At 40.8% G+C, this 18,339-nt stretch overlaps 1 protein-coding gene across 2 annotated transcripts in view; it reads left to right on the top strand.

The window, feature by feature from the left end:
• The window catches only part of CREB5 (cAMP responsive element binding protein 5), a 238,651-nt gene that overhangs the window by 156,366 nt on the left and 63,946 nt on the right, over positions 1 to 18,339 (top strand). For both annotated transcript variants that reach the window (XM_042817066.1, XM_042817065.1), the window contains one exon: positions 16,492 to 16,618. In XM_042817066.1, the coding sequence (XP_042673000.1) occupies positions 16,492 to 16,618 (127 nt within the window). The remainder of the gene's footprint in view (positions 1 to 16,491; positions 16,619 to 18,339) is intronic.

The following is an 18,339-nucleotide window of genomic DNA, read 5'->3' as shown; positions in this document are numbered from 1 at the left end:
AATCCAAGGTAATTACAACCACAGTGCTGGTTGCTCTATCTTAATTAAAGAGGATTTTTTGCACATAGGCTTTTGCACGACATAATAAAATAGTTTGTGGTCTGGCTAGGCTCAGTGTCGCAAGAGCATATTCACTTTAGAAATTGTCTGGCTTTTCCAAAAGCTGAGGTCTTTCCATGAAAGAGGAAGCATAGAGGTGTCTCAGCAGAGAACAGGTAGTTTACAATCCTTCCTATTTAATGTAAGGGCACAATCATAGATCATGCAGTGAACATTTCATACAGTCTCTTGCACTAAGTAGAATGCTTGTCAGCAGCAATGAATGTGGACTTCAGTGAGACTTCAAAAAATTGTATGCATTGGTTACACTGAGCTGTGACCAAACCTCTTAGTTCTGCAAACTTTGCTAGTAATGTTTTGGGTTCTTTGGATTTTTTTTGTTTGTTTGTTTGTTTCCTTTGCAAATAGATATGATTTATTGCTTAGCAAATCTTTTTACAGAAAAGGTATCAAAGGCTTAAATAATGCACTTGGGATAGTGATTAAAACAACAAAAAAAACACACCAGCTCAAATCCCAACAAGCATGTTTGTGATGCCCTGTTATTAGAAAAGTCAAAGGAGGTATGCTTACTGCTTGCATAAATCATATAGTGTTGTAAAAACACTGTCTCGAGGATGATTAAGGGTAAGTGATTTTCATTACTACATTAAGTTCTCCTTTCTATTGCGGTTCTTTTTATATCATATCAAGTTTGGCTCTTTACTTATGCTGCTTTAAAAAGCAGCGGTGCCTCAATTACTTAAAACGTGACGCAGCGCATTGATTCAGAAAGATGGCAAAACAAGCCAGCTTTATTTAATATTCATGAACCTGATTGGCACACATCCTTTCTTGGGTGCTCTGTCTTGAGCAGTTGGTAAAACGGGTTGAATTCACTTTTGCAAATAACCATGAACCAAACCCTTAGAGTGCTCAAGTGAATAGAATGTCCTTTCCTCCAACCAGTTCGCCATGCACACCTGGAGGTAGTGCCTTCACACAAGTTCCCTTGTCTTGGATGTGCGTACTCATTATTGACATGACAGCCCCATCTACCTTGACTGAGTATAAATCAAACTGGATAGTGAGAGTTGCTGACTGTCCTTGGCTGAGCTCACTTTGCAAGGACAAGGTTCATCATATTTCTGAACCTCTCAAGAAAAGTATCAAGGTTGTAATAAGGAGCATCCAGACATTTTGCTCACTGACAAGCAGTGGATTTCCTTTCTCTGTTGGGGATTCTCCTGTGGCAAATTTAGCTTCAACTGCTCAGGCTGATAGTTTCACCCAAACCTGCATTTATGGGGCTGCATTGCACCCTGTGCCAGGACTGCAGATAAGGGGAGGGCAGCCCTCAGCAGCATGTGGATTGCTCTACAGCACTGCTCGCAGAGGCTTCTCTTGGGATATGGAGAAGTGGAACGTGTGGTGCTTGACAAAGCTCTCTCTAGGCATGGACCAGGTCCTTGGCATCACATGTGTAGGATTGGAACTGTGATTATAGATGTCTGAGCTTTCTACAGGTCTTTATACCAAGAATTATGGATGTGTAAATGGAGGGAATTAGCCTAGAGGTGGACCAGAGAAATGTTTAGCCTTACACATAAATTCAGAACACGAACAAATTGATTTACTTCCTTCTCTGTGGTGATATGAAGCAACAGTATGCAAACACTATCTGAGAGCACAGCTGCCAAAGAAGCACTTCACAGCGAGCTCAGAGGGGCATCCCTGTGGTGGCCTCAGCTGAGGTGCTAATGATTTCATAACCTGGGCTTTTATTATGTAAGCTATAAAACCTGCTGAGATGGCTCAGCACGATGGTGCCTGCTGCCAGGGCAGGAATCAGGGTGCAGTGGTGGATCAATAACAGGTTTCCGTGTGGAACAGATCTGTACTGGATGTTTTACATACATGGCTTTGAAAACACAAGAAAGCAGCCACTTTCGATTTCCATTTGTATTAGAGACTTCTCATGAGTATCTGAAATAGACATTTATTGTGACCATAACCCTACTGCAAATTAAAATCAGATTTCAAGTCCCCTGTGAAAAAGGAGCTCATGATAATGTATGGAGATGTCAGAAATGATAGTAAATGACACTTAACTCTAAACGCCAAATACTGTGCTTATCCATGGCTTAGAGTTAAATCTACAGTGGAAATAAGACCAGGAGCTGTGCAAAGTTTACAGAGGTGTGGGGGAGGTTCCCAATAGATGTACAGCCATGAGCTAAAGAATAAACAGCTGGTAGTATGTGTCTGCGAAATGCAAAGTATCTTGCATATATACTGCTGCATTTTCTTCTTTTAAGCCACAGGTTACCTTTGTTACATATCCTACACAGCCCGGACCAGATTGTGTGTGATGCTGTTGATTCTGATAGTTGATTTGTTGCTATAGGGAAAGAAATAAAAGACAAATTTCTGAGTTGCTCTAAAAGGCACGCCTCTGAGTATGCCTGTTCTTAAACTCTTAATTTCTCATCAGATTTTATGTGGAGCTATTCAGAGGACTTGTTATCTGGTAGGCTGACACCAGGCTTAAACTCAGGCTTCCTAAACGAGGGAGAGACCACGGAAAAAAAACCAGAAACAAATACAAAACAAAACTGATCCAAAATCCAACTTTGCTGCTATTCTTTGCACTCGTCATATTTGCCTTTAGTATTGAAAATAAATAAATAAAAAATGAAAGAGCAACAATAGAAAATGCACAGTGGAGCGAGTAAGCCATGGCTTCCGACACTTGGATGTGAGCCACACTCACTGCTGTGCAAATTCCTGCTGCTCTCTGAGCTGAGATCATGTTGTTGGAGATGGCAAGTGTATAGAGCACAGATCTGTATCTTTCCTCCATTGCTAACTATTAACAGTAAAAAATAAATGCAGGTGATGCAACAGGCTTTGTTCAGGCCTATTTCTGTGACTGCTGGGATATTTTAACCAGATCAATCAAATGTCTGGCATCCTGAGGGCCAAACCAAATAGATTTTATGCTGTTGTAAACTGAGTAGAGCTGCCACTTTGTTTAAGTAAATTTAACGTTTTTCTCACATTCACCTGCATTGTGTAGACATGTTTTAGGCTGCATGTGTGACAAACACTTCACTTATTTTACGGGAGACTTAGAGAAAACAGCAAGTCTTCTTCCTGTTCTCCTCCTTCTCGCTCTTTCTCTTCCTTAGTTAACAAATAATCCTTGAATAATCCTTTTCTTCTGCCCTTCCAACAGCTCTAAGCAAACAACTTTAAAAAAAAAAAAAAAAAGGAAGAAGAAAATTAAAAAAAAAAAACAAAACAACTAATGTTTCTTGAATGTCAACATGTCAGGCCAGCAGGAGAAACAAATTACATTGTCAAAGACCTTCCACTGACAACTCCAGGGTAGCAATTCCCACAGTTTAAATCTGGAAACTCTTAAGTCAAATGCTGCAGTTGATTTCAGTGGTTGTGGTGGCACTCCACTGAAAAGCAGCTCTTGAGATTGGTTTTCACAACATTGGTCAGGCAGTGTAAGGCACAGCTACGATTACGCTTGCCTTCATGGAAGGGCCAGGGTCAGACCTGCAGACTTGGTCTTTGTCTGGTCGGACAACTGGGGTCACTTCAGCCCTGCACCTGCAGCTGGAGTAGTCCTTCTAGCCTAGTGGGTTTGGTCTCTTCAAACTGTTATGTACAAAGATAGTTTCTCCTTACCTGGCAATGCTGAAAACTGGAGTGAATGAGAGAAATGTACATTCAGAGTTTCAAATTCACTTCTTTCAGTTTTTTACTTGATTCTTTCCTGGAATAGCAGTTTTATGTTAGCTAAAGCTCTGTTTCAGCAGTAGTCTTCAGCAGGGAAAGTGGGGAGAAAAAATGAAACAGTGCAAAGTCAGTCTTCATGGAGTCTATGAACACTTTTCACATTAAAGACACGTGAGATTAAAACAAAACAAAAAAAACCCAGCCAGTGTGTTAGTTCATACTATGACTCTTGGAAGTTGACAGAGCTTGCCCTGAAGTTCTGCTTGCTCTGAAGTTCAGAGCTTGCTCTTGGAAGTTGCCCTGAGCTTGCTACATGACTGATTCTTGATCCTTAAGCCCTTTACTCTAAATTGGTACAGGATATGTTCTGTTAGTCTTCCACCAGAGTTAGGTTTGGGGAAAGCATTTCCTCTTTGACCCAAATTTTTTCTCATAACAAAAATGAAAAAAAAAAAACAACAAACAAACCATCAAAGCAGCTACAAAACACCAAACCAGAAATATCAATACAAATTGGAATGTAAAGTTTTAAAATAAGCTTTGCTTTGTTCATTTGTTTTTCTTGGTGCGATGTAGTGTGTCATTAACACACGTCAGTCAGCACTTCGGGGTATAATTTAAGATCGTGTCTTCATAGATGTCATGTATTTTGCAGGCCTGATTTGGTTTTAAATGAATGCAACAGCATGGCTCCTATGAGCTTCAATGGCAAGAGTATCATGTCCAAGGAAATATCTGCCCCAGTAGGACCAATCTCTCCTCATTTTTCTCTATTGCATGGGCTGTACAAGTCAAATAGGATGAAAACAAAAAGTAGTGGAAAGCTAGATTGCAGGATAGCATATTTGCTTCAGTGACAGTATCACGAAGAGCAGCAAGGGTAGCATTTGGCCAGCGCCTGCAAGAGAAATGCTATGAACGTTGTGGTGATCCTCCTGCTTCACTTCAGAAGCTAATCGCCACCAGGGGTCAGGAGAAGTTGCTCGGTAGTGGTCTACAGATGTCAAGGTGTAAGGTGGGGAATTTTTTTTGAAGCATACAACATTGATCACTGTCAAAGCTTGTTTTACAACTAGATATAATACATGTTATATGCTGTGTGTTTATGTGCATTTGGGTATAAGTGAGATTCCCAATTGATTTAAGTCCACTGTCTTTGGCAAAGCTACGTGTTTTACACCATTGGGAATTGGCTTTACTACTGTTGATGGATTCAAGCTTCTCTTATAGTTTTCTCAAATTATCCTGGTAACTGTGTTATATCTTGAACTCTCTATATTTATGGTTCGTATTTCCTCCATGATATCTTGTTCATAAACAAGCACATTTTGAAGATCACTAGGTAGACTATTGTGCAGAGGTGTTTAGGAGACAAGTTTTGCATATTCTGGCTGAAAAGAAGAAAATGTTGAAATACTTTTGATTCTTATTCCAAAGAACCGTTCAAGAGAGGCAACAAATTCCTGTTTAAAAACAAACCAAAATAAAACTAGTAGTTTTATACATTTGCCTTTCCATATTTTATCTCATTTTTGCTTACGTTTATTTAAAATATTTCAGAAGGGTAACAATCCTTTCTGCTTAAGCTGGAGATTACAAAAAAAAAAAAAAAAAAAAAAAAGTGCTCGGTATCTGACTGACATTATGGACCATTTAGAATTGCTGTTTTTTATTACGAATTTTGGCTGCTTTGTATGCATATTTTTAAAACTAAGATTTAAGATTTACATGTTATCTGGAACCTGATCTATAGCTTGAAAGGCTACTGTAGCCACAATAAGAATGAAAATAACCCTGAACTGATGAAAATTCAACTCTGAGCACCCAAAGTGGTAATGACTGCAATAGTAGCTTTGTCGATATTTATAAATCAATGCAAACCAGAACGGGATGTTTTAATTTACTACAGTTTCAATGTAACTGATACTCTCAAGTTTAGAGCTTTAAGCTTTGTGAAGTGCAATGTTATTTCAGGGCATGCATCCAATTTTTAAAACATTATATAGATTGAAGACAGATGAGCTTTTCAGAATTATTTTAGGCCTATTTTGATTGAATGCCTGAGATGCTGTTTCCAGTGGAAATTAATTGCATTGATGTGAAAACAAATGAACTCTAACCTCAAAATTAGCTGCAGGTTCTTGCTCAAACCAGTGCTTTAAAAGGGAGAGAGTGGGCGCAGATAGTGGCTGTAAGACACTGTGACAATGTACATTTTGTTGCAAGAATAAAATAACCTTTTTTCACTGCCCGCTTGCTTTTGCTGTCTCTGTGTGCATACATGCATAGAGAGAGAAATTTCCCCAGTGGTTTGTATCTGCACGTGTGGACAATGGCCGCAATGTGCTATTGCTTTTTCCTCTTGCACACTGCTGGAAAACAGGGCCCATCCTTACAGGGCTGTGTCAGCAGCTGAACTTGGGTAAAATCTGCACCTGTAGCCTTCTGTCATTTGCCTCGAGAATTTTGGAACACACTGTTGAGTAATATCTGCTTTTCTGGGGGGATTTTAAGTAGCAGCTAAGGTGATTTCTAACCTTTGGTAAGTTTGCCTGAGCTATGGAAAAAATGTTGAAGATGAGTTTGGGATTCTTGTTTACTCAACTGATGTTCTCAATCTACAGCACCTCTGGTTGATATGCAGGCAGAGAGAGCAATGTGTCCTTAAAGAGAAGAGCAGTCACTGTTGGCTTGGGGCTGAAGCTGTTTTCAATGACTTTGTTCCTTCTGCCTTAAGATTCACTCCTCTCCTGGGCTTCTCATCAACTGCATTAATACAGCTGTAGGGTGGGAATGTTAGCATGTTTAGAAGCAGATGAAGCATGTGCAAAGGCTCCTTCCAGAAGTGTCTTATGTTCATTTTGGCTTTTATGAATGTTTGAAAGGAATCAGTGTTGGGGTTGAGGTGGGAAGAGGATTACTGAAGATACAGAGCTACGAGCAACAATATTTTCACACCTGTAGGTGACTTGCAAAAAACATAATTGAGAGTCCCCCTCGTGTACATACTCCTTTCTCCTTCACTGCCACCCCTGAGAGATTTGAGACACTGAAAAAGTATGGGGCAGTTAGCACACAGGTGCTGACTTTATTTGGGGCTATAGTGAGATCTTGACTGTACAAGAGCATGTGTTGTGGCTGAAGGGAAGTAGTGAGCATGAGGGACTGTGTGTGCTATTTCTGTGGTATTTTTGTTAAAGGATGAGATTAAGGACTGGATTTTGGTCTGCTGCTCATTGCATATCAACTTTTCCAAGCTTCTGATTTTCTTTTACTTGTTTGGTATGGCATTTAAGAAGTTGAGCTTGTATTTTCTTAAATAATATCTTCTGAAAAAATTCTAAGATACATGTTAAATTGGTAATATTTTCAGTGTTAAGGGTAGAATTTGAATCTCACCTCATATGAAAATACCTGCTTGATTTTCCTCAGTAGTGACTTTGAGCAAAGTACATTTCCATATTGCGTACAGCACGTCTGTGTCTTGTCAGCTTTAAAACTGAATCTGTTGAAGTCAGATGCTGTCACTTTTCACAGAGACTGTTTTGACTAGTTAAGCCTTTTTCTGGCAAAATTGTGGACAAAATGGTGCTACAGGTTCTACAGTATAGTTATGCCAGTGTATGCAGCCAGTTTTATCCCAGCATGACCTTCAAACTCAGCAACATCCAGAGCTACTATCTTTGGCTTTGTACCAGTTGTAGATGACAAAAATTAGTGATATGCTGAGTTTTGTTCAGTTTCATGGATATAGAAAGGAAGAAATGTAAAGATTCCCAAAATCATGGAGTGTTTGAGGCAGGAAGGGACCTCAGGAGGCCGTGTGGTCCAATAGCCCTGCTCGAGTGGCATCACCGAGAGCTGCTTCACCTAGGGCCATGCCCAAATGGCTTTTGAATACCAGGATTTGTCCCAGTTTTTAATAAGGTTGCTGAATGTTTGTTTTGGGGTGGCCAGGTCTTTTTTTTTCTGCCCTGTGGTCCAGGGCAAATTTGTTTCTGTACAAACTTGAGTTAGGTGCCTGAAGTGAGTTACCCATGGTTGGAAACCAGTCTGAGATTTTAGGCTATTCCCTTGAGCAGCAACTGTTTTCATTCAGGACTTTCTCTTTGAACACATCAAACTTTCTTCTCTAACTTTTACGGCATTGGATATGGGAGCGCATGAGGAGACTTTGGGGAATAGAAAGTCACAAGATGTTAAGCCATGCAGAGCATAAAATTTTCAAGTAGTCCTTTCTGCCTGACGATGAATGAGAAGATCAGCAAGTGCATCTTTCTTAGACACTCAAGCAGGCAAACATCTCTGGAACACAGAGGCATAAAACTGCTGCTGCAGCATCCATCATTCTGTTGAGGACAGTGAAAACAAGTGCTGTCATCTTTGACATTTTAATTGAAAAGAAAGCTTACACAGATTTCGACCTTAAGCAGTGTGTTTATACAAGTGCATACAGAGAAATAATCTGTCAGTTCAGAGCAGACTCATTGCTATAGGAGTTGGTTTAGTAACCGAACAATCCAACATTAGCTCACACACCTTGCCCTGTTCCATGCCTCAATAAGTTTTAGTAGAAATACTTTGCCTAGAGGCATGCAGTTATTAAAAAAGAGGCTCAGCTTGCTTAAAGTCTGGAATTATTAGCTCATGGTAACAAGCCTGCACTGGAGAAACTGTTGGTTCTTTGTTTTCGTGACTCTGCTGTAATTCACCATCTTATTTTCAGACACAAAATTCTGCTTTGTTTGGGAAGTTTCTTTTTTTTTAAAAAAGGAACTAAAAAAAAAAGAAGGGAAAAATAGTCACTTCAAAAAGATTCTTTTTTTCATTTTTATTATAAAGCAGGGTTTGCAAGGAACTTTTATCGTACTATTTCAATTACATTTCACTGCTCTGAATAATAAGTGTGAATAGAAACAGAAATTTAATGATTTGTTTTGCTGTATTTTCATTGTTGGAATCTGCTGGTACGCAGTACCCACTAAGAGCTCTCCAAGTACTCTCTCAACCCAGTAATATTAAAAGGCATTTTTTCATCATCCTTTTTGTGACGTATTATCCTTTTCACATGCAGAGTTACGAAAGTTGAGTAAAAGCCATTTGCACTGCTGGGAAGTGTCTGTGAATGTCCAGCTCCTGCAGTCAGTTGAGCAAAGAAGGCTCTGACACCTTTGCATAGCAACCTGGCAAGCAGTTGCATGGTGCTCAGTTGTCACTTCACTTTTGTTTGGATGCTGGGGATAGGACTCTTTGCAGTCTTTTAATCTGGTGATATTTTTTCTCAATGAACTTTACATTTTCAAGTTTTCATGAATTTTCCAGGCTGGAGCCTTAAGCCTTATCCTTAAAAAGAACAGACATATTAGAAAGCGTCTGTGCAAGTTTTATTGCTGCTATTATTCCTGTTTTTAGGTCAGCTGCCATTACCTGCCTTTTCAGTATTACTACCACCTTTTTTCTTCAATGAAAACCAATTCACTTTTATTTGTGGTGATACAGAGTCGTTTATTTTCCTGAAGAACTAAGGTTTTGGTCCTCTTGAGCTGGGAGAACGTGATAGCAATGGGATTGGTCTGGCATTGTGGCTTGCCTTCATGATTAAGTGTTCTGCCATGTTTGTGCTGCAGGTTTTTTGTTTTTATCCCGTGTTTTTTTTTTATTACAAGAATATGTTTTTATATGAGGTAGCTCTTTATAATCCCTCAAACCTGCCTTCCACTGTCTTTCCTTGTTTTGCTTTAACCGTGTCATTATCCTCCACGTATCATTTGTGAGTTCCAGCTGTGCGCATAACATTGTGTGGAACATAAACTTCTTGTAGACTACAGGAGGCTGTAGTCTAAGAAACCATTCTAGCTTTTCTTATTTTTCTTGTAATGGGTCAGGCAATAAGACCCAGTGAAATATTTAGAGGGAAAGGAAGATTGAAACCAGCAGTTTCTAAGACCTGTGAGAGCCAAAAGGCAAATGTTAATGGGTTCTCTGAGGCTTCCAAGGACCTGCTGGTCCTTCTACTTACGCTTAATTTGCAGAGGTTCCTTGAGCATGTGTTCAGGAAATGTAGGTGGTGTTAATGCAATTGGAGTTTCTGAAGGCAAGTTTCATCATTGACTAAATCCTTAAACAGAGTTTGGGCCACATTACAGCAGTGGGGCTACTGATTTGAGGGGCTTCTCTCCTGCAGGCTCAGGTGAAAAGTACAGCATTCTTAGCATATTTTGGAGGCATTTTTGCACAGATTTCTTGTATCTTCCTATACATACATCCATTCTTTATTTATTTATTTTTACTGCTTTCCTCTTTCCCATCAGTTAGATGTTCTGTCCCTTTGGATTAGAACTATTGAGCAAGAATGCATTTCTGATGGAGTTACTTTGTTCCCATTGAACACCTACTCACATGACATCAAAGAATACATGAACTGAGAAGAAACATCTCTTTTCTGGCTTTTGACTATGTACATATCATTTCATATGGCTGCCCATTACTGCATTCCTTCTACCTCTGTGACAAAGTACGGCTTGTTACCTTACTTGTGCCAGCTCTCCTCAAACACTTAAGCTGACTTTCTCTTTACTTCTGAATGAAGCTTCTTGTCTTTAAGCATTTTCACAGCTTAGTCTTATCTTATCTCACTCCTCCAGCTTCTCATTACAGCGTCAGGCATCACTTTCCCTTTGCCAGTGTATTTAACATCAGCTAGTTTCTCAGGCTGACATCTCTTCTTCTCCAACCTTGGGAAAATCCTTAAGGTAACACCTATTTAGAAACATATATATACTGTTGAAAAATCTCTACAGAAGCATTGCAAAGTCATCAAAGTTATAAGCCACGGTTTTCCCTCTCTGGAGTATTGCCCTTCCCGTGTCTCAATCTTAGTTACTCCCTTCCTCTTACAAACTTCCTCAGCCCTAACATATCTGAGCTTATACGAGTTAAATAAAAAAACATACAAAGAAACAATAAAACAACCAGAGGAGTGCCACTAAACTGTCTCCAACTCTCTAGCATATTTATTCGCTTCCATGTTCTGTCTCTGTCTTCAACTTTTCATCTGTTTTGTGTCTCTAGATTGTAAACATGCTGTGTAAGAATTGTCGCTTATCTGTGTTTGCACAGTGCCAGGCTCAATGGGGTCCTGGTCCCAGCTGGGACCTTTGGGCACCACCACAGTATAAATGTCTGCTCCTGATAATAATAATCTGCCCACATCATGTAGATGTCTGAATTGTCTGAGAAATACAAACAAGGATCTTTACTAGGTTGGCAATGATCCATTAATTTTAGGTGCCAGTTTTCTTCTCTCTTGAGCATGATTTGGCTCTCTGGAAAAAAAAAAAAAACACACACAAAAAAACAACTGGTGACATAAGGCTCCTATTTCTTGGAAAACTTGGCTCTCTGATGATTCTGTGATTAAATAGTTGTTAAACGTGGGATATGGCAGGTCAGGTGAGGTCCCTGGAACTATGCAAGATATTCCAAATACTTGTCTAAAGCTTTGTTCTTGCTTTCCTTTGCTTTTGTTTTTGCTTTCCTACTCTGAATGACAAATGAATACACTGAAATTAGAGCTGTGGTATTTTCTGGGGGAGAATACATCTCAAATGATGGACCACATATGAGGAAAGCCATAGCTGGATTGATAAACTAAAGTAATGGTAGTGAATCACATAGCAGCAGAAGCTGTAGGTGAGTCAATTCCTCTACTCAGTACACTTCTCTCGAGTTAAAACACCCCTCCACCTCTTTGCCCTCTGGCTAATTTTTCAAATATAGGAGACCATGTTCAGGTTAGCTACTCTGCCCTCAATAGCTGCTGTGGAAGTGGTCTGCAGCTGGTCTGTAGAACCACGTGCTTCAGTGAATTTACTGTTTACCAGTGAAAAATGTTATGGTAATGGTAGCCAGTGGTCCATGAGACATTCAGAGTCTTGACCATTGCCAACAGCACTCATTCTCAGCTTGGGTGCTTCTTCCCAAAGGCAGCCCAAACCACATGCACATAGTGACATACCTTGAATGGACCTAGGATGCTGATGTACAGTGATTGTTCATAATTGTATTGATCATAGTAAGCCATTGCTGCCTTAATGTCCCATGTTTCTCTGTTGCTTCCATTTTTTATCCCCCATTTTATCCTTTATCTTAAAGTATCTTGGGGCAGAACCTCACTTTGGCTTCTACATCAAGACTTCCAGGCACTGTTGTAATAATTATGTATATATATACATATGTATATATAAAAAAAAATCGAAGTCTGGGCAAGTCTGTGTTGTGTAACGAGTGTGGTGCAGAAATCCCTGAGCCAATGCTGTCCCAACGTGGCAAATTGCCACAGCACAGCCAGCCACTTATGGGCTCTTCTGTATGAGCTGGCTGGGTCTGGAGGCCATCGAAAATCAAGAGAGGAGTTCATTTGGTCAAATGCACCTCCAGATGCGTATGGCTCTTTTTTTTCCAATGAAGAGCTAGGTATGCTGGAACAAGCTGGGTGGTGGTGTAGCTATTCTTGCTGACCTTGCATAAATGCTACATGCAGGAGAGTAAGGAGTGGGAGAGGGGGCGTGGTAAGACCCACTGACCGTGAATGCTCTGTCTTAATAGAAAACATATGGCAGTGATGGCTTTAAATAGCATTCGCCCTCTGCACATTGGCCTGAATGATCTGTGTCAGTACTGACCTAATCTCATGAGAGCTCAGCACCAAATTGTCATCTGCAGAAATTATCCTTGATGAATACAAGTTAAAGGAAGCCTGGTCTTTTAATAGACAAATGTAGTGTTAAGTCATCTGATGATCTAGAATACTGGGTCAGAGAGGAGTTGCGTCATAGCAGACAGAATATTTGGTATTAATCAAGAAGGCCCATAGCAAAGCATATAACGTGAATATTTGGTTACATTAGTGGATTTATCTTTAATTGTTGGATAGAGTCATATGATAGAACACGGTCGAGTCACCATAGCTTAGCAGGGTACCGCCCATCTGCTTAAATGTTAGCAGAGATGAGTCACAGTGTTAGCACAACTGTGCAGAGGGAGGAGAGCCAACACGGTCAGTTAGAGCAGCAACATGTGGTATTCTACTAAGCCACCGTACAGATATCCATCCAGGCCCAAAGAGATGGCATACAAGTCCTGACTGAGATCCCATTGTGTCCAACAGCAGGATCCTGTGGGAACAAGATGAAAATTCTTAAAAGTTGGGAAAAACCCCACAGATGGCCAGTTTTTCAGTGAGGTTGAGTGCTTGCCAGTTCTCTATTTTATCCATCCTTTATCTGTGGGCTGTTTGCCCAGCGACCCTATTTATTTGGCTGCATATGTGCCAAGGAATTAAAACCCTTCAGTCAGCAGTATTGATGGACAGGCTGCAGGCTGCATGATGCATCTTCTCAGCATTTGTGAAGAGAGAAGCAGTCGATGTATCCAACATTAAGTAACAATTACAAGCTCTGACTGACACTCTTTGCTGCAGGTTAGAGAGCAACAACAAAAGCGATTGTGTTGTCCTTAGAAGATGAAGAAATGTCTTAGAACTAGACAAATTGAGTTTCTCAGCCTGTGTATGTATAGGTTCTCTGCCACAAATGTTCCCTGAGCTCACAGTGCAATAGGAGTGCATATTAATCAATGACCTGTGCTCAGTGTGGAAGCAACAGAAGTATCTGTGAGCAGTGCCAATGTCAGGCTGCCCCAATGGAGATCTGAGCCTGGTGTGCATTATGTAGCGCTTTTACTGATGGCAGGAGTGGTGCAGACTTTTCAACAAGGAAGTCAACTTTGAAGCACGGGGTTTCTCTGACTGCTCTGCAGCTCTTTGCAAAAACACACTTGGGAGCAAATCTGTAGTTTAGCAAAAAGAAATACCTGAAGTACAGGATTTTTTTTTTTTTTCTCTAGCTGAGTGTAAAGCATATGCAGACCCCCAAAGCAAGGCAGCTCTGAAGGTGAAACTGGGGACAGAGAAGAACCTTCCTTGCCATTTTAATAAATACTAATAATTCCCTTTTGCCCGAGTCCCATATTCCCAAACTCATTAAAGCAATTTTGGAAATGTTTTTGGCTCTGTAGCATATTTAAGCAAGACTCAAACTGTGCAGTCCCTTGAGAATCATGTGTGCAAATTACGTAGGTCAGGCAAAGCTAAGTTTCTGTCAAGCAGCCTAACACCTAAGGTTATTACGAAACCAGTGAATTGTACAAAAGATCCGTATGTGGAACAGTCTCTGAATGATTAAGTGAGGAGGGGGCTGTTGTCATGGCATTTGTTTTACTTTGGTCACATGAAAACTCAAGTGATATTTTAATGATGTTTTCCTCCTGTTACCCAGCGCAGTTCCCTGTAGGCTGTGTCTCAGCTAGTGGACCCGTGTGGCAGTACAACAGCACTATCCCTTCTCCTTGTTTGCCATCCTTGGGAGGAAGCACAAGGCTCGTTCCCAGCAGGGATTGTAGCAAATCTGATATCTTTCTTACATTCAGACTGGAGTTTTCCTCCTTTCCCTCTTTCCCTAGCCTGTCACTGAATCTACTTTTCTGACCCTGTCCTAATTATTTGTTGCCCCCTTTACTCAAATGAGTGCTGGTGCAGGGAGCAGCTGCGTTTTAGTTGGAGAGTAGGATAGGTTGGGGACTGTGTTCTTTATCTTCTGAGCTCTTTTTCCTGCACAGCACCCATTCCACCTACACTACCTACACAACACCCCCGGCTCAGTGATGCGATGACAGGCCATAGTGTTCCTTCGCCCATAAGGTGATCTGCATTTGATGACAGCACTTCTTGCACACACACCCCTCATGGGTTTATATCACATATTTGGGAGACACTGTCTTGAATGTCTTCGGGTGTATGAAGATGTAATGCACATCATGTTCCTCCAGTAGATAACCAGGGAGAGCTTTTTGTCTGTATGTAAGCTACTTTTGTTACTTTTGTGTGTTTGGTTTTTTTTTTTTCTTCTGAATAAGTACTGTATGTGTCTGGAAGGATTTTTTAAACATCCTTGAAAACACAGGCTTCTTCTCTTCATGGAGAAACAAGACAAAAGGATGGGTTCATGATTTGCAGCTGCCAAGGGAAGGGCAGCTGAGGACAGAGGGGTGGGACACAAGGGTGTCTGGTGCAAGGGAATGGGCAGGACAAGGACTCGGAGGTGGCATTGTTAGGGTTGAAATGCTTCTGGGAGAGAGCGAGCTTTAAGAGAGGAGGATTGAAGAACTGAAAATCCAGGGATGGGAAATAGCGGGGAGCTTTGGGCAAGTGAAGTTGGGAGGTTTGAACTCCTGGCAGGAGAGGATGAGGCCTGCAGAGGAAGCTGATATTTCCATGAGACAGGCACCAGTTTTGGGAGGCTGGCTATGGTTTCTTCCATTTGGGATGTCTGAATGCCATTGCTTACAGCTTTGGCCTCTTTGCTTGTTACTAGATAAATGGCAGGACAGCTAATGTCAGAAGAGAGGTGTATCCATTCATGGTTTCCAGTGTTGCTTACAATTGAAAGTGCAAGAAGCCCCATGGTTGGGTGTGGTGTCGTTCAGTTAAGTGGGAGAAGTGGGCTTCCCTTTGCAGCTCTGAGGTTGACTCCGCTTTCCTGACCAGCCCAGCCTGAGTCTGAGGCTTTTCTGGCTAGATGTAGTTTTGTCTCTGAGGCAAAAGATGCTTTTGCCAAGGGTGAAAAATCCCTGATATTCAGAGATTCCAAACATCTTCAGACTCTTCCCTTGCTCCCCCCTGTAGAGGCTCTTCGAACTGCCCAGTTTTGTCCTCTTCTCCCTGTTCCTTCCTGTACCTTTAGGATTATCTCTTGTCTAATGAACAGTGTAAGCAGTGTATGACAATGCAGAGTGTTCTACTCTGTGCAACTTTAACATGTTTAAATAGCAGTCCCAGCTTTCTTTAATCCATTAATTTTATGGTTCTTCTATGTTAATAGGCCTACATGTACTTTTTCCCTCTGCTGTACTTAAAAAATATATTTCTAAATCTGTTAAACTCCTTCTGCCAAAATATCTCACTCTGATTTTTTATGTTCTTTCCTTTTTACCTTTAAATGTAGTTAATCTGAATGAAATTTTACTGATTAATTTTACTAATTTTCTTTCTTCCCTACTCTCTCAGCACCCATTTCTGTGTTCTGGTGGCATTCTAACTGGACCTTGCTTTGGAGCGAATGCTTGGTAGAATTTTACAAGAGAGAATGTCAAGAGATGAAATGACATACTCGTTTTGGAATATTTTATTTACAAGTGATAAAGCTTCAAAATTAATATGTGTGCTAAATTTTCTGTCATGGTCTGCGAGGTGATCTTCCAAATATTTTCATTACTGGGGGTAGAATTTGCAGGAACATACTAATGTAGCTCACAAGGAAATTATCGTGTTTTATCAGTAAAAATCTTGTACTGACCATTGTGAGATGCAGAGGTGCAAAGGCTCAGGCCTGCTGTTAGGATTATATTCGTGCTCTCTCAGATGAACTGTACCAGTTCTTTAACCAATATATAGCAAGGGGAGTGTGAATCATCTGTTTCTTGAAATCTTTCTGTCCTACTGATTTGTGCAGGAGAGGAAAATGCTGGACTGGCTTACCTGTGCCTGCTTGTCTAGAATTGTCTTTTCCCATCAGTGGCTGACAGTGTAAGGCTTGTTTTAGTCTCTGTAGCCCATGACAGTTTTCTTTCCTTTTCTCCTAGGCCTGTTCCAGGTTCTCTGTCTTCACTATTGCATCTACACAACCGACAAAGACAGCCTATGCCAGCCTCTATGCCTGGCACCCTGCCCAACCCTACTATGCCCGGATCTTCTGCTGTACTCATGCCTGTAAGTTTTGTTGGTTTTTTATTAGTAGTATTAGTGGTTATGGCAGTGTTTGTTTTCATTTTGTTTCAGCCTATGAAGAGGTGAAAGTGTCGAATTGTCAATAAATAAATAAATAAATAAAAAATGAGAGTGTAATGAGCTAAATAAGCTGCAGAAGCTGGACCATTTTCTGTGCTTTGTATTGCACAAGAGCATTTCTTATGCAGTTAATGGAATGTTAATTAGTGTGAGAGCGATTAGAAACAGTTTACATGATACTACAGTTTCTGGTTCTCACACTTGGTCATGTTTGTGAGATCAGTATGTCTGTGCTGGAACAAAAAGATTCTACTGAAGTCAGACAAAACTGGAAAAGTTGTGTGCATGAGTTATGCTAACAAACTCAGAAGTAATCCTTTTCAGGAGTGGTAACCTACCCTCAATTTTAACAGCCCTTTCAGTATAAGACATTTGGGTAGATAAGGGATGAAAATGAGTAAAGAGGCCTGGGGAAGAGAGGAGTGTGTGAGAAGTTTCTGCTTCATGACATAATGTTCAGTTTAGAGGGCAACCTGAAAGTAAGCAGATATGAGTGAGAGGCAAGTGCTGCTTGTTCTGGCACTTCTGAGGCAAGGGGGACATTCTGAGGGTAAGAAGATTCAGGTTGGCTGCTATGTGAGCAGTAGTTAATAAGCTGTAAATTAGTAACTTACCAATAACATTCTTCTGGAGCATCGACCAGGAAGTTCAGCCCAGAAGTGTAAGAAATGCCACTGTAGACAGTTCTGATTTTTAGGGTTTTTTTGGGCATAACTACTGATGAACCTGAAATGGAGCAAAAATCCCAATTTAGGGTAAGCTCAGGACATTGGGTTACTGCTGGGGAGCTCTTTGAGCTGCTGTTCTTGCACAGAAACAGGTGAGAACCTCTCAGACATGATTCCTACTGTCCACAGCCTTCCAAAGGGAATTTGGACAAGGTCACTGTGGGGACTGCTTCTGTCTTGCAGACAGTGTTATGACCTACCGTAGAGCCAGTGGGAATTGGGTACTGGGGTTTATCCTGCAGGTGACCAGCACCCATTTGTGCTGAGGTCACGGACAATGAGAGTCACTACCTGATCATGGTGCACAAAAAGTAGCTCCCCTATCTGGAATAGCTCAGGAAGCTCCACGAACTGCTTTCTTCCATGAGCTGACGATTCAAAAATTAGCCAAGTTGAGGCAGGATGATGCAGCACCTGCCTGAAAGCAGCAATGTAACAGTACTTGTCACCTTGACCCTTCTGGGTGAAGACCAGTTATATAACAGCAGTATTTTGAGGGATAGCACTATAGGAAATTATTTTATCCAGACCTTACTGACATTAGGTTTCAATTGAAAACTGTGTCCCTCACTCAAATGGTGAATTTAACTTGCAGAAAGTGCTCTGCATAGCCAGAAGGAGTTCTGCTTTGTTTTTTTGCTGCGTCAGCAGTACATGAAAGCTTCCCGTACAAGACATATGGAAAAGTCCTCTCAGCTTTGACTCAGCTGGTCAATCTGAGTGGAGGAAAATGAGCCAATTCATTTTCCATATACTCAAGATTGTAGATTTTTATTTATGTTTTTAACAGGCTAAGTTGCACTGCACTGACAGAAGAAGCCACAGCTTTATACAGTGATGCTTTTAAAACCACTTAACTCCGAGTGTTGTTATACTGAAAGGAAGAAAATCATTACAAAAAAGCACAAACCCGGG

Source organism: Centrocercus urophasianus, unplaced genomic scaffold (assembly GCF_019232065.1).
Source record: "Centrocercus urophasianus isolate 14NV4802_14NV808 unplaced genomic scaffold, USGS_Curo_1.0 seq_16, whole genome shotgun sequence".
In the NCBI taxonomy this organism is placed as follows: domain Eukaryota; kingdom Metazoa; phylum Chordata; class Aves; order Galliformes; family Phasianidae; genus Centrocercus; species Centrocercus urophasianus.
Note: the sequence above shows the minus strand (reverse complement) of the source record. Positions and strands in the feature narration are given on the sequence as shown.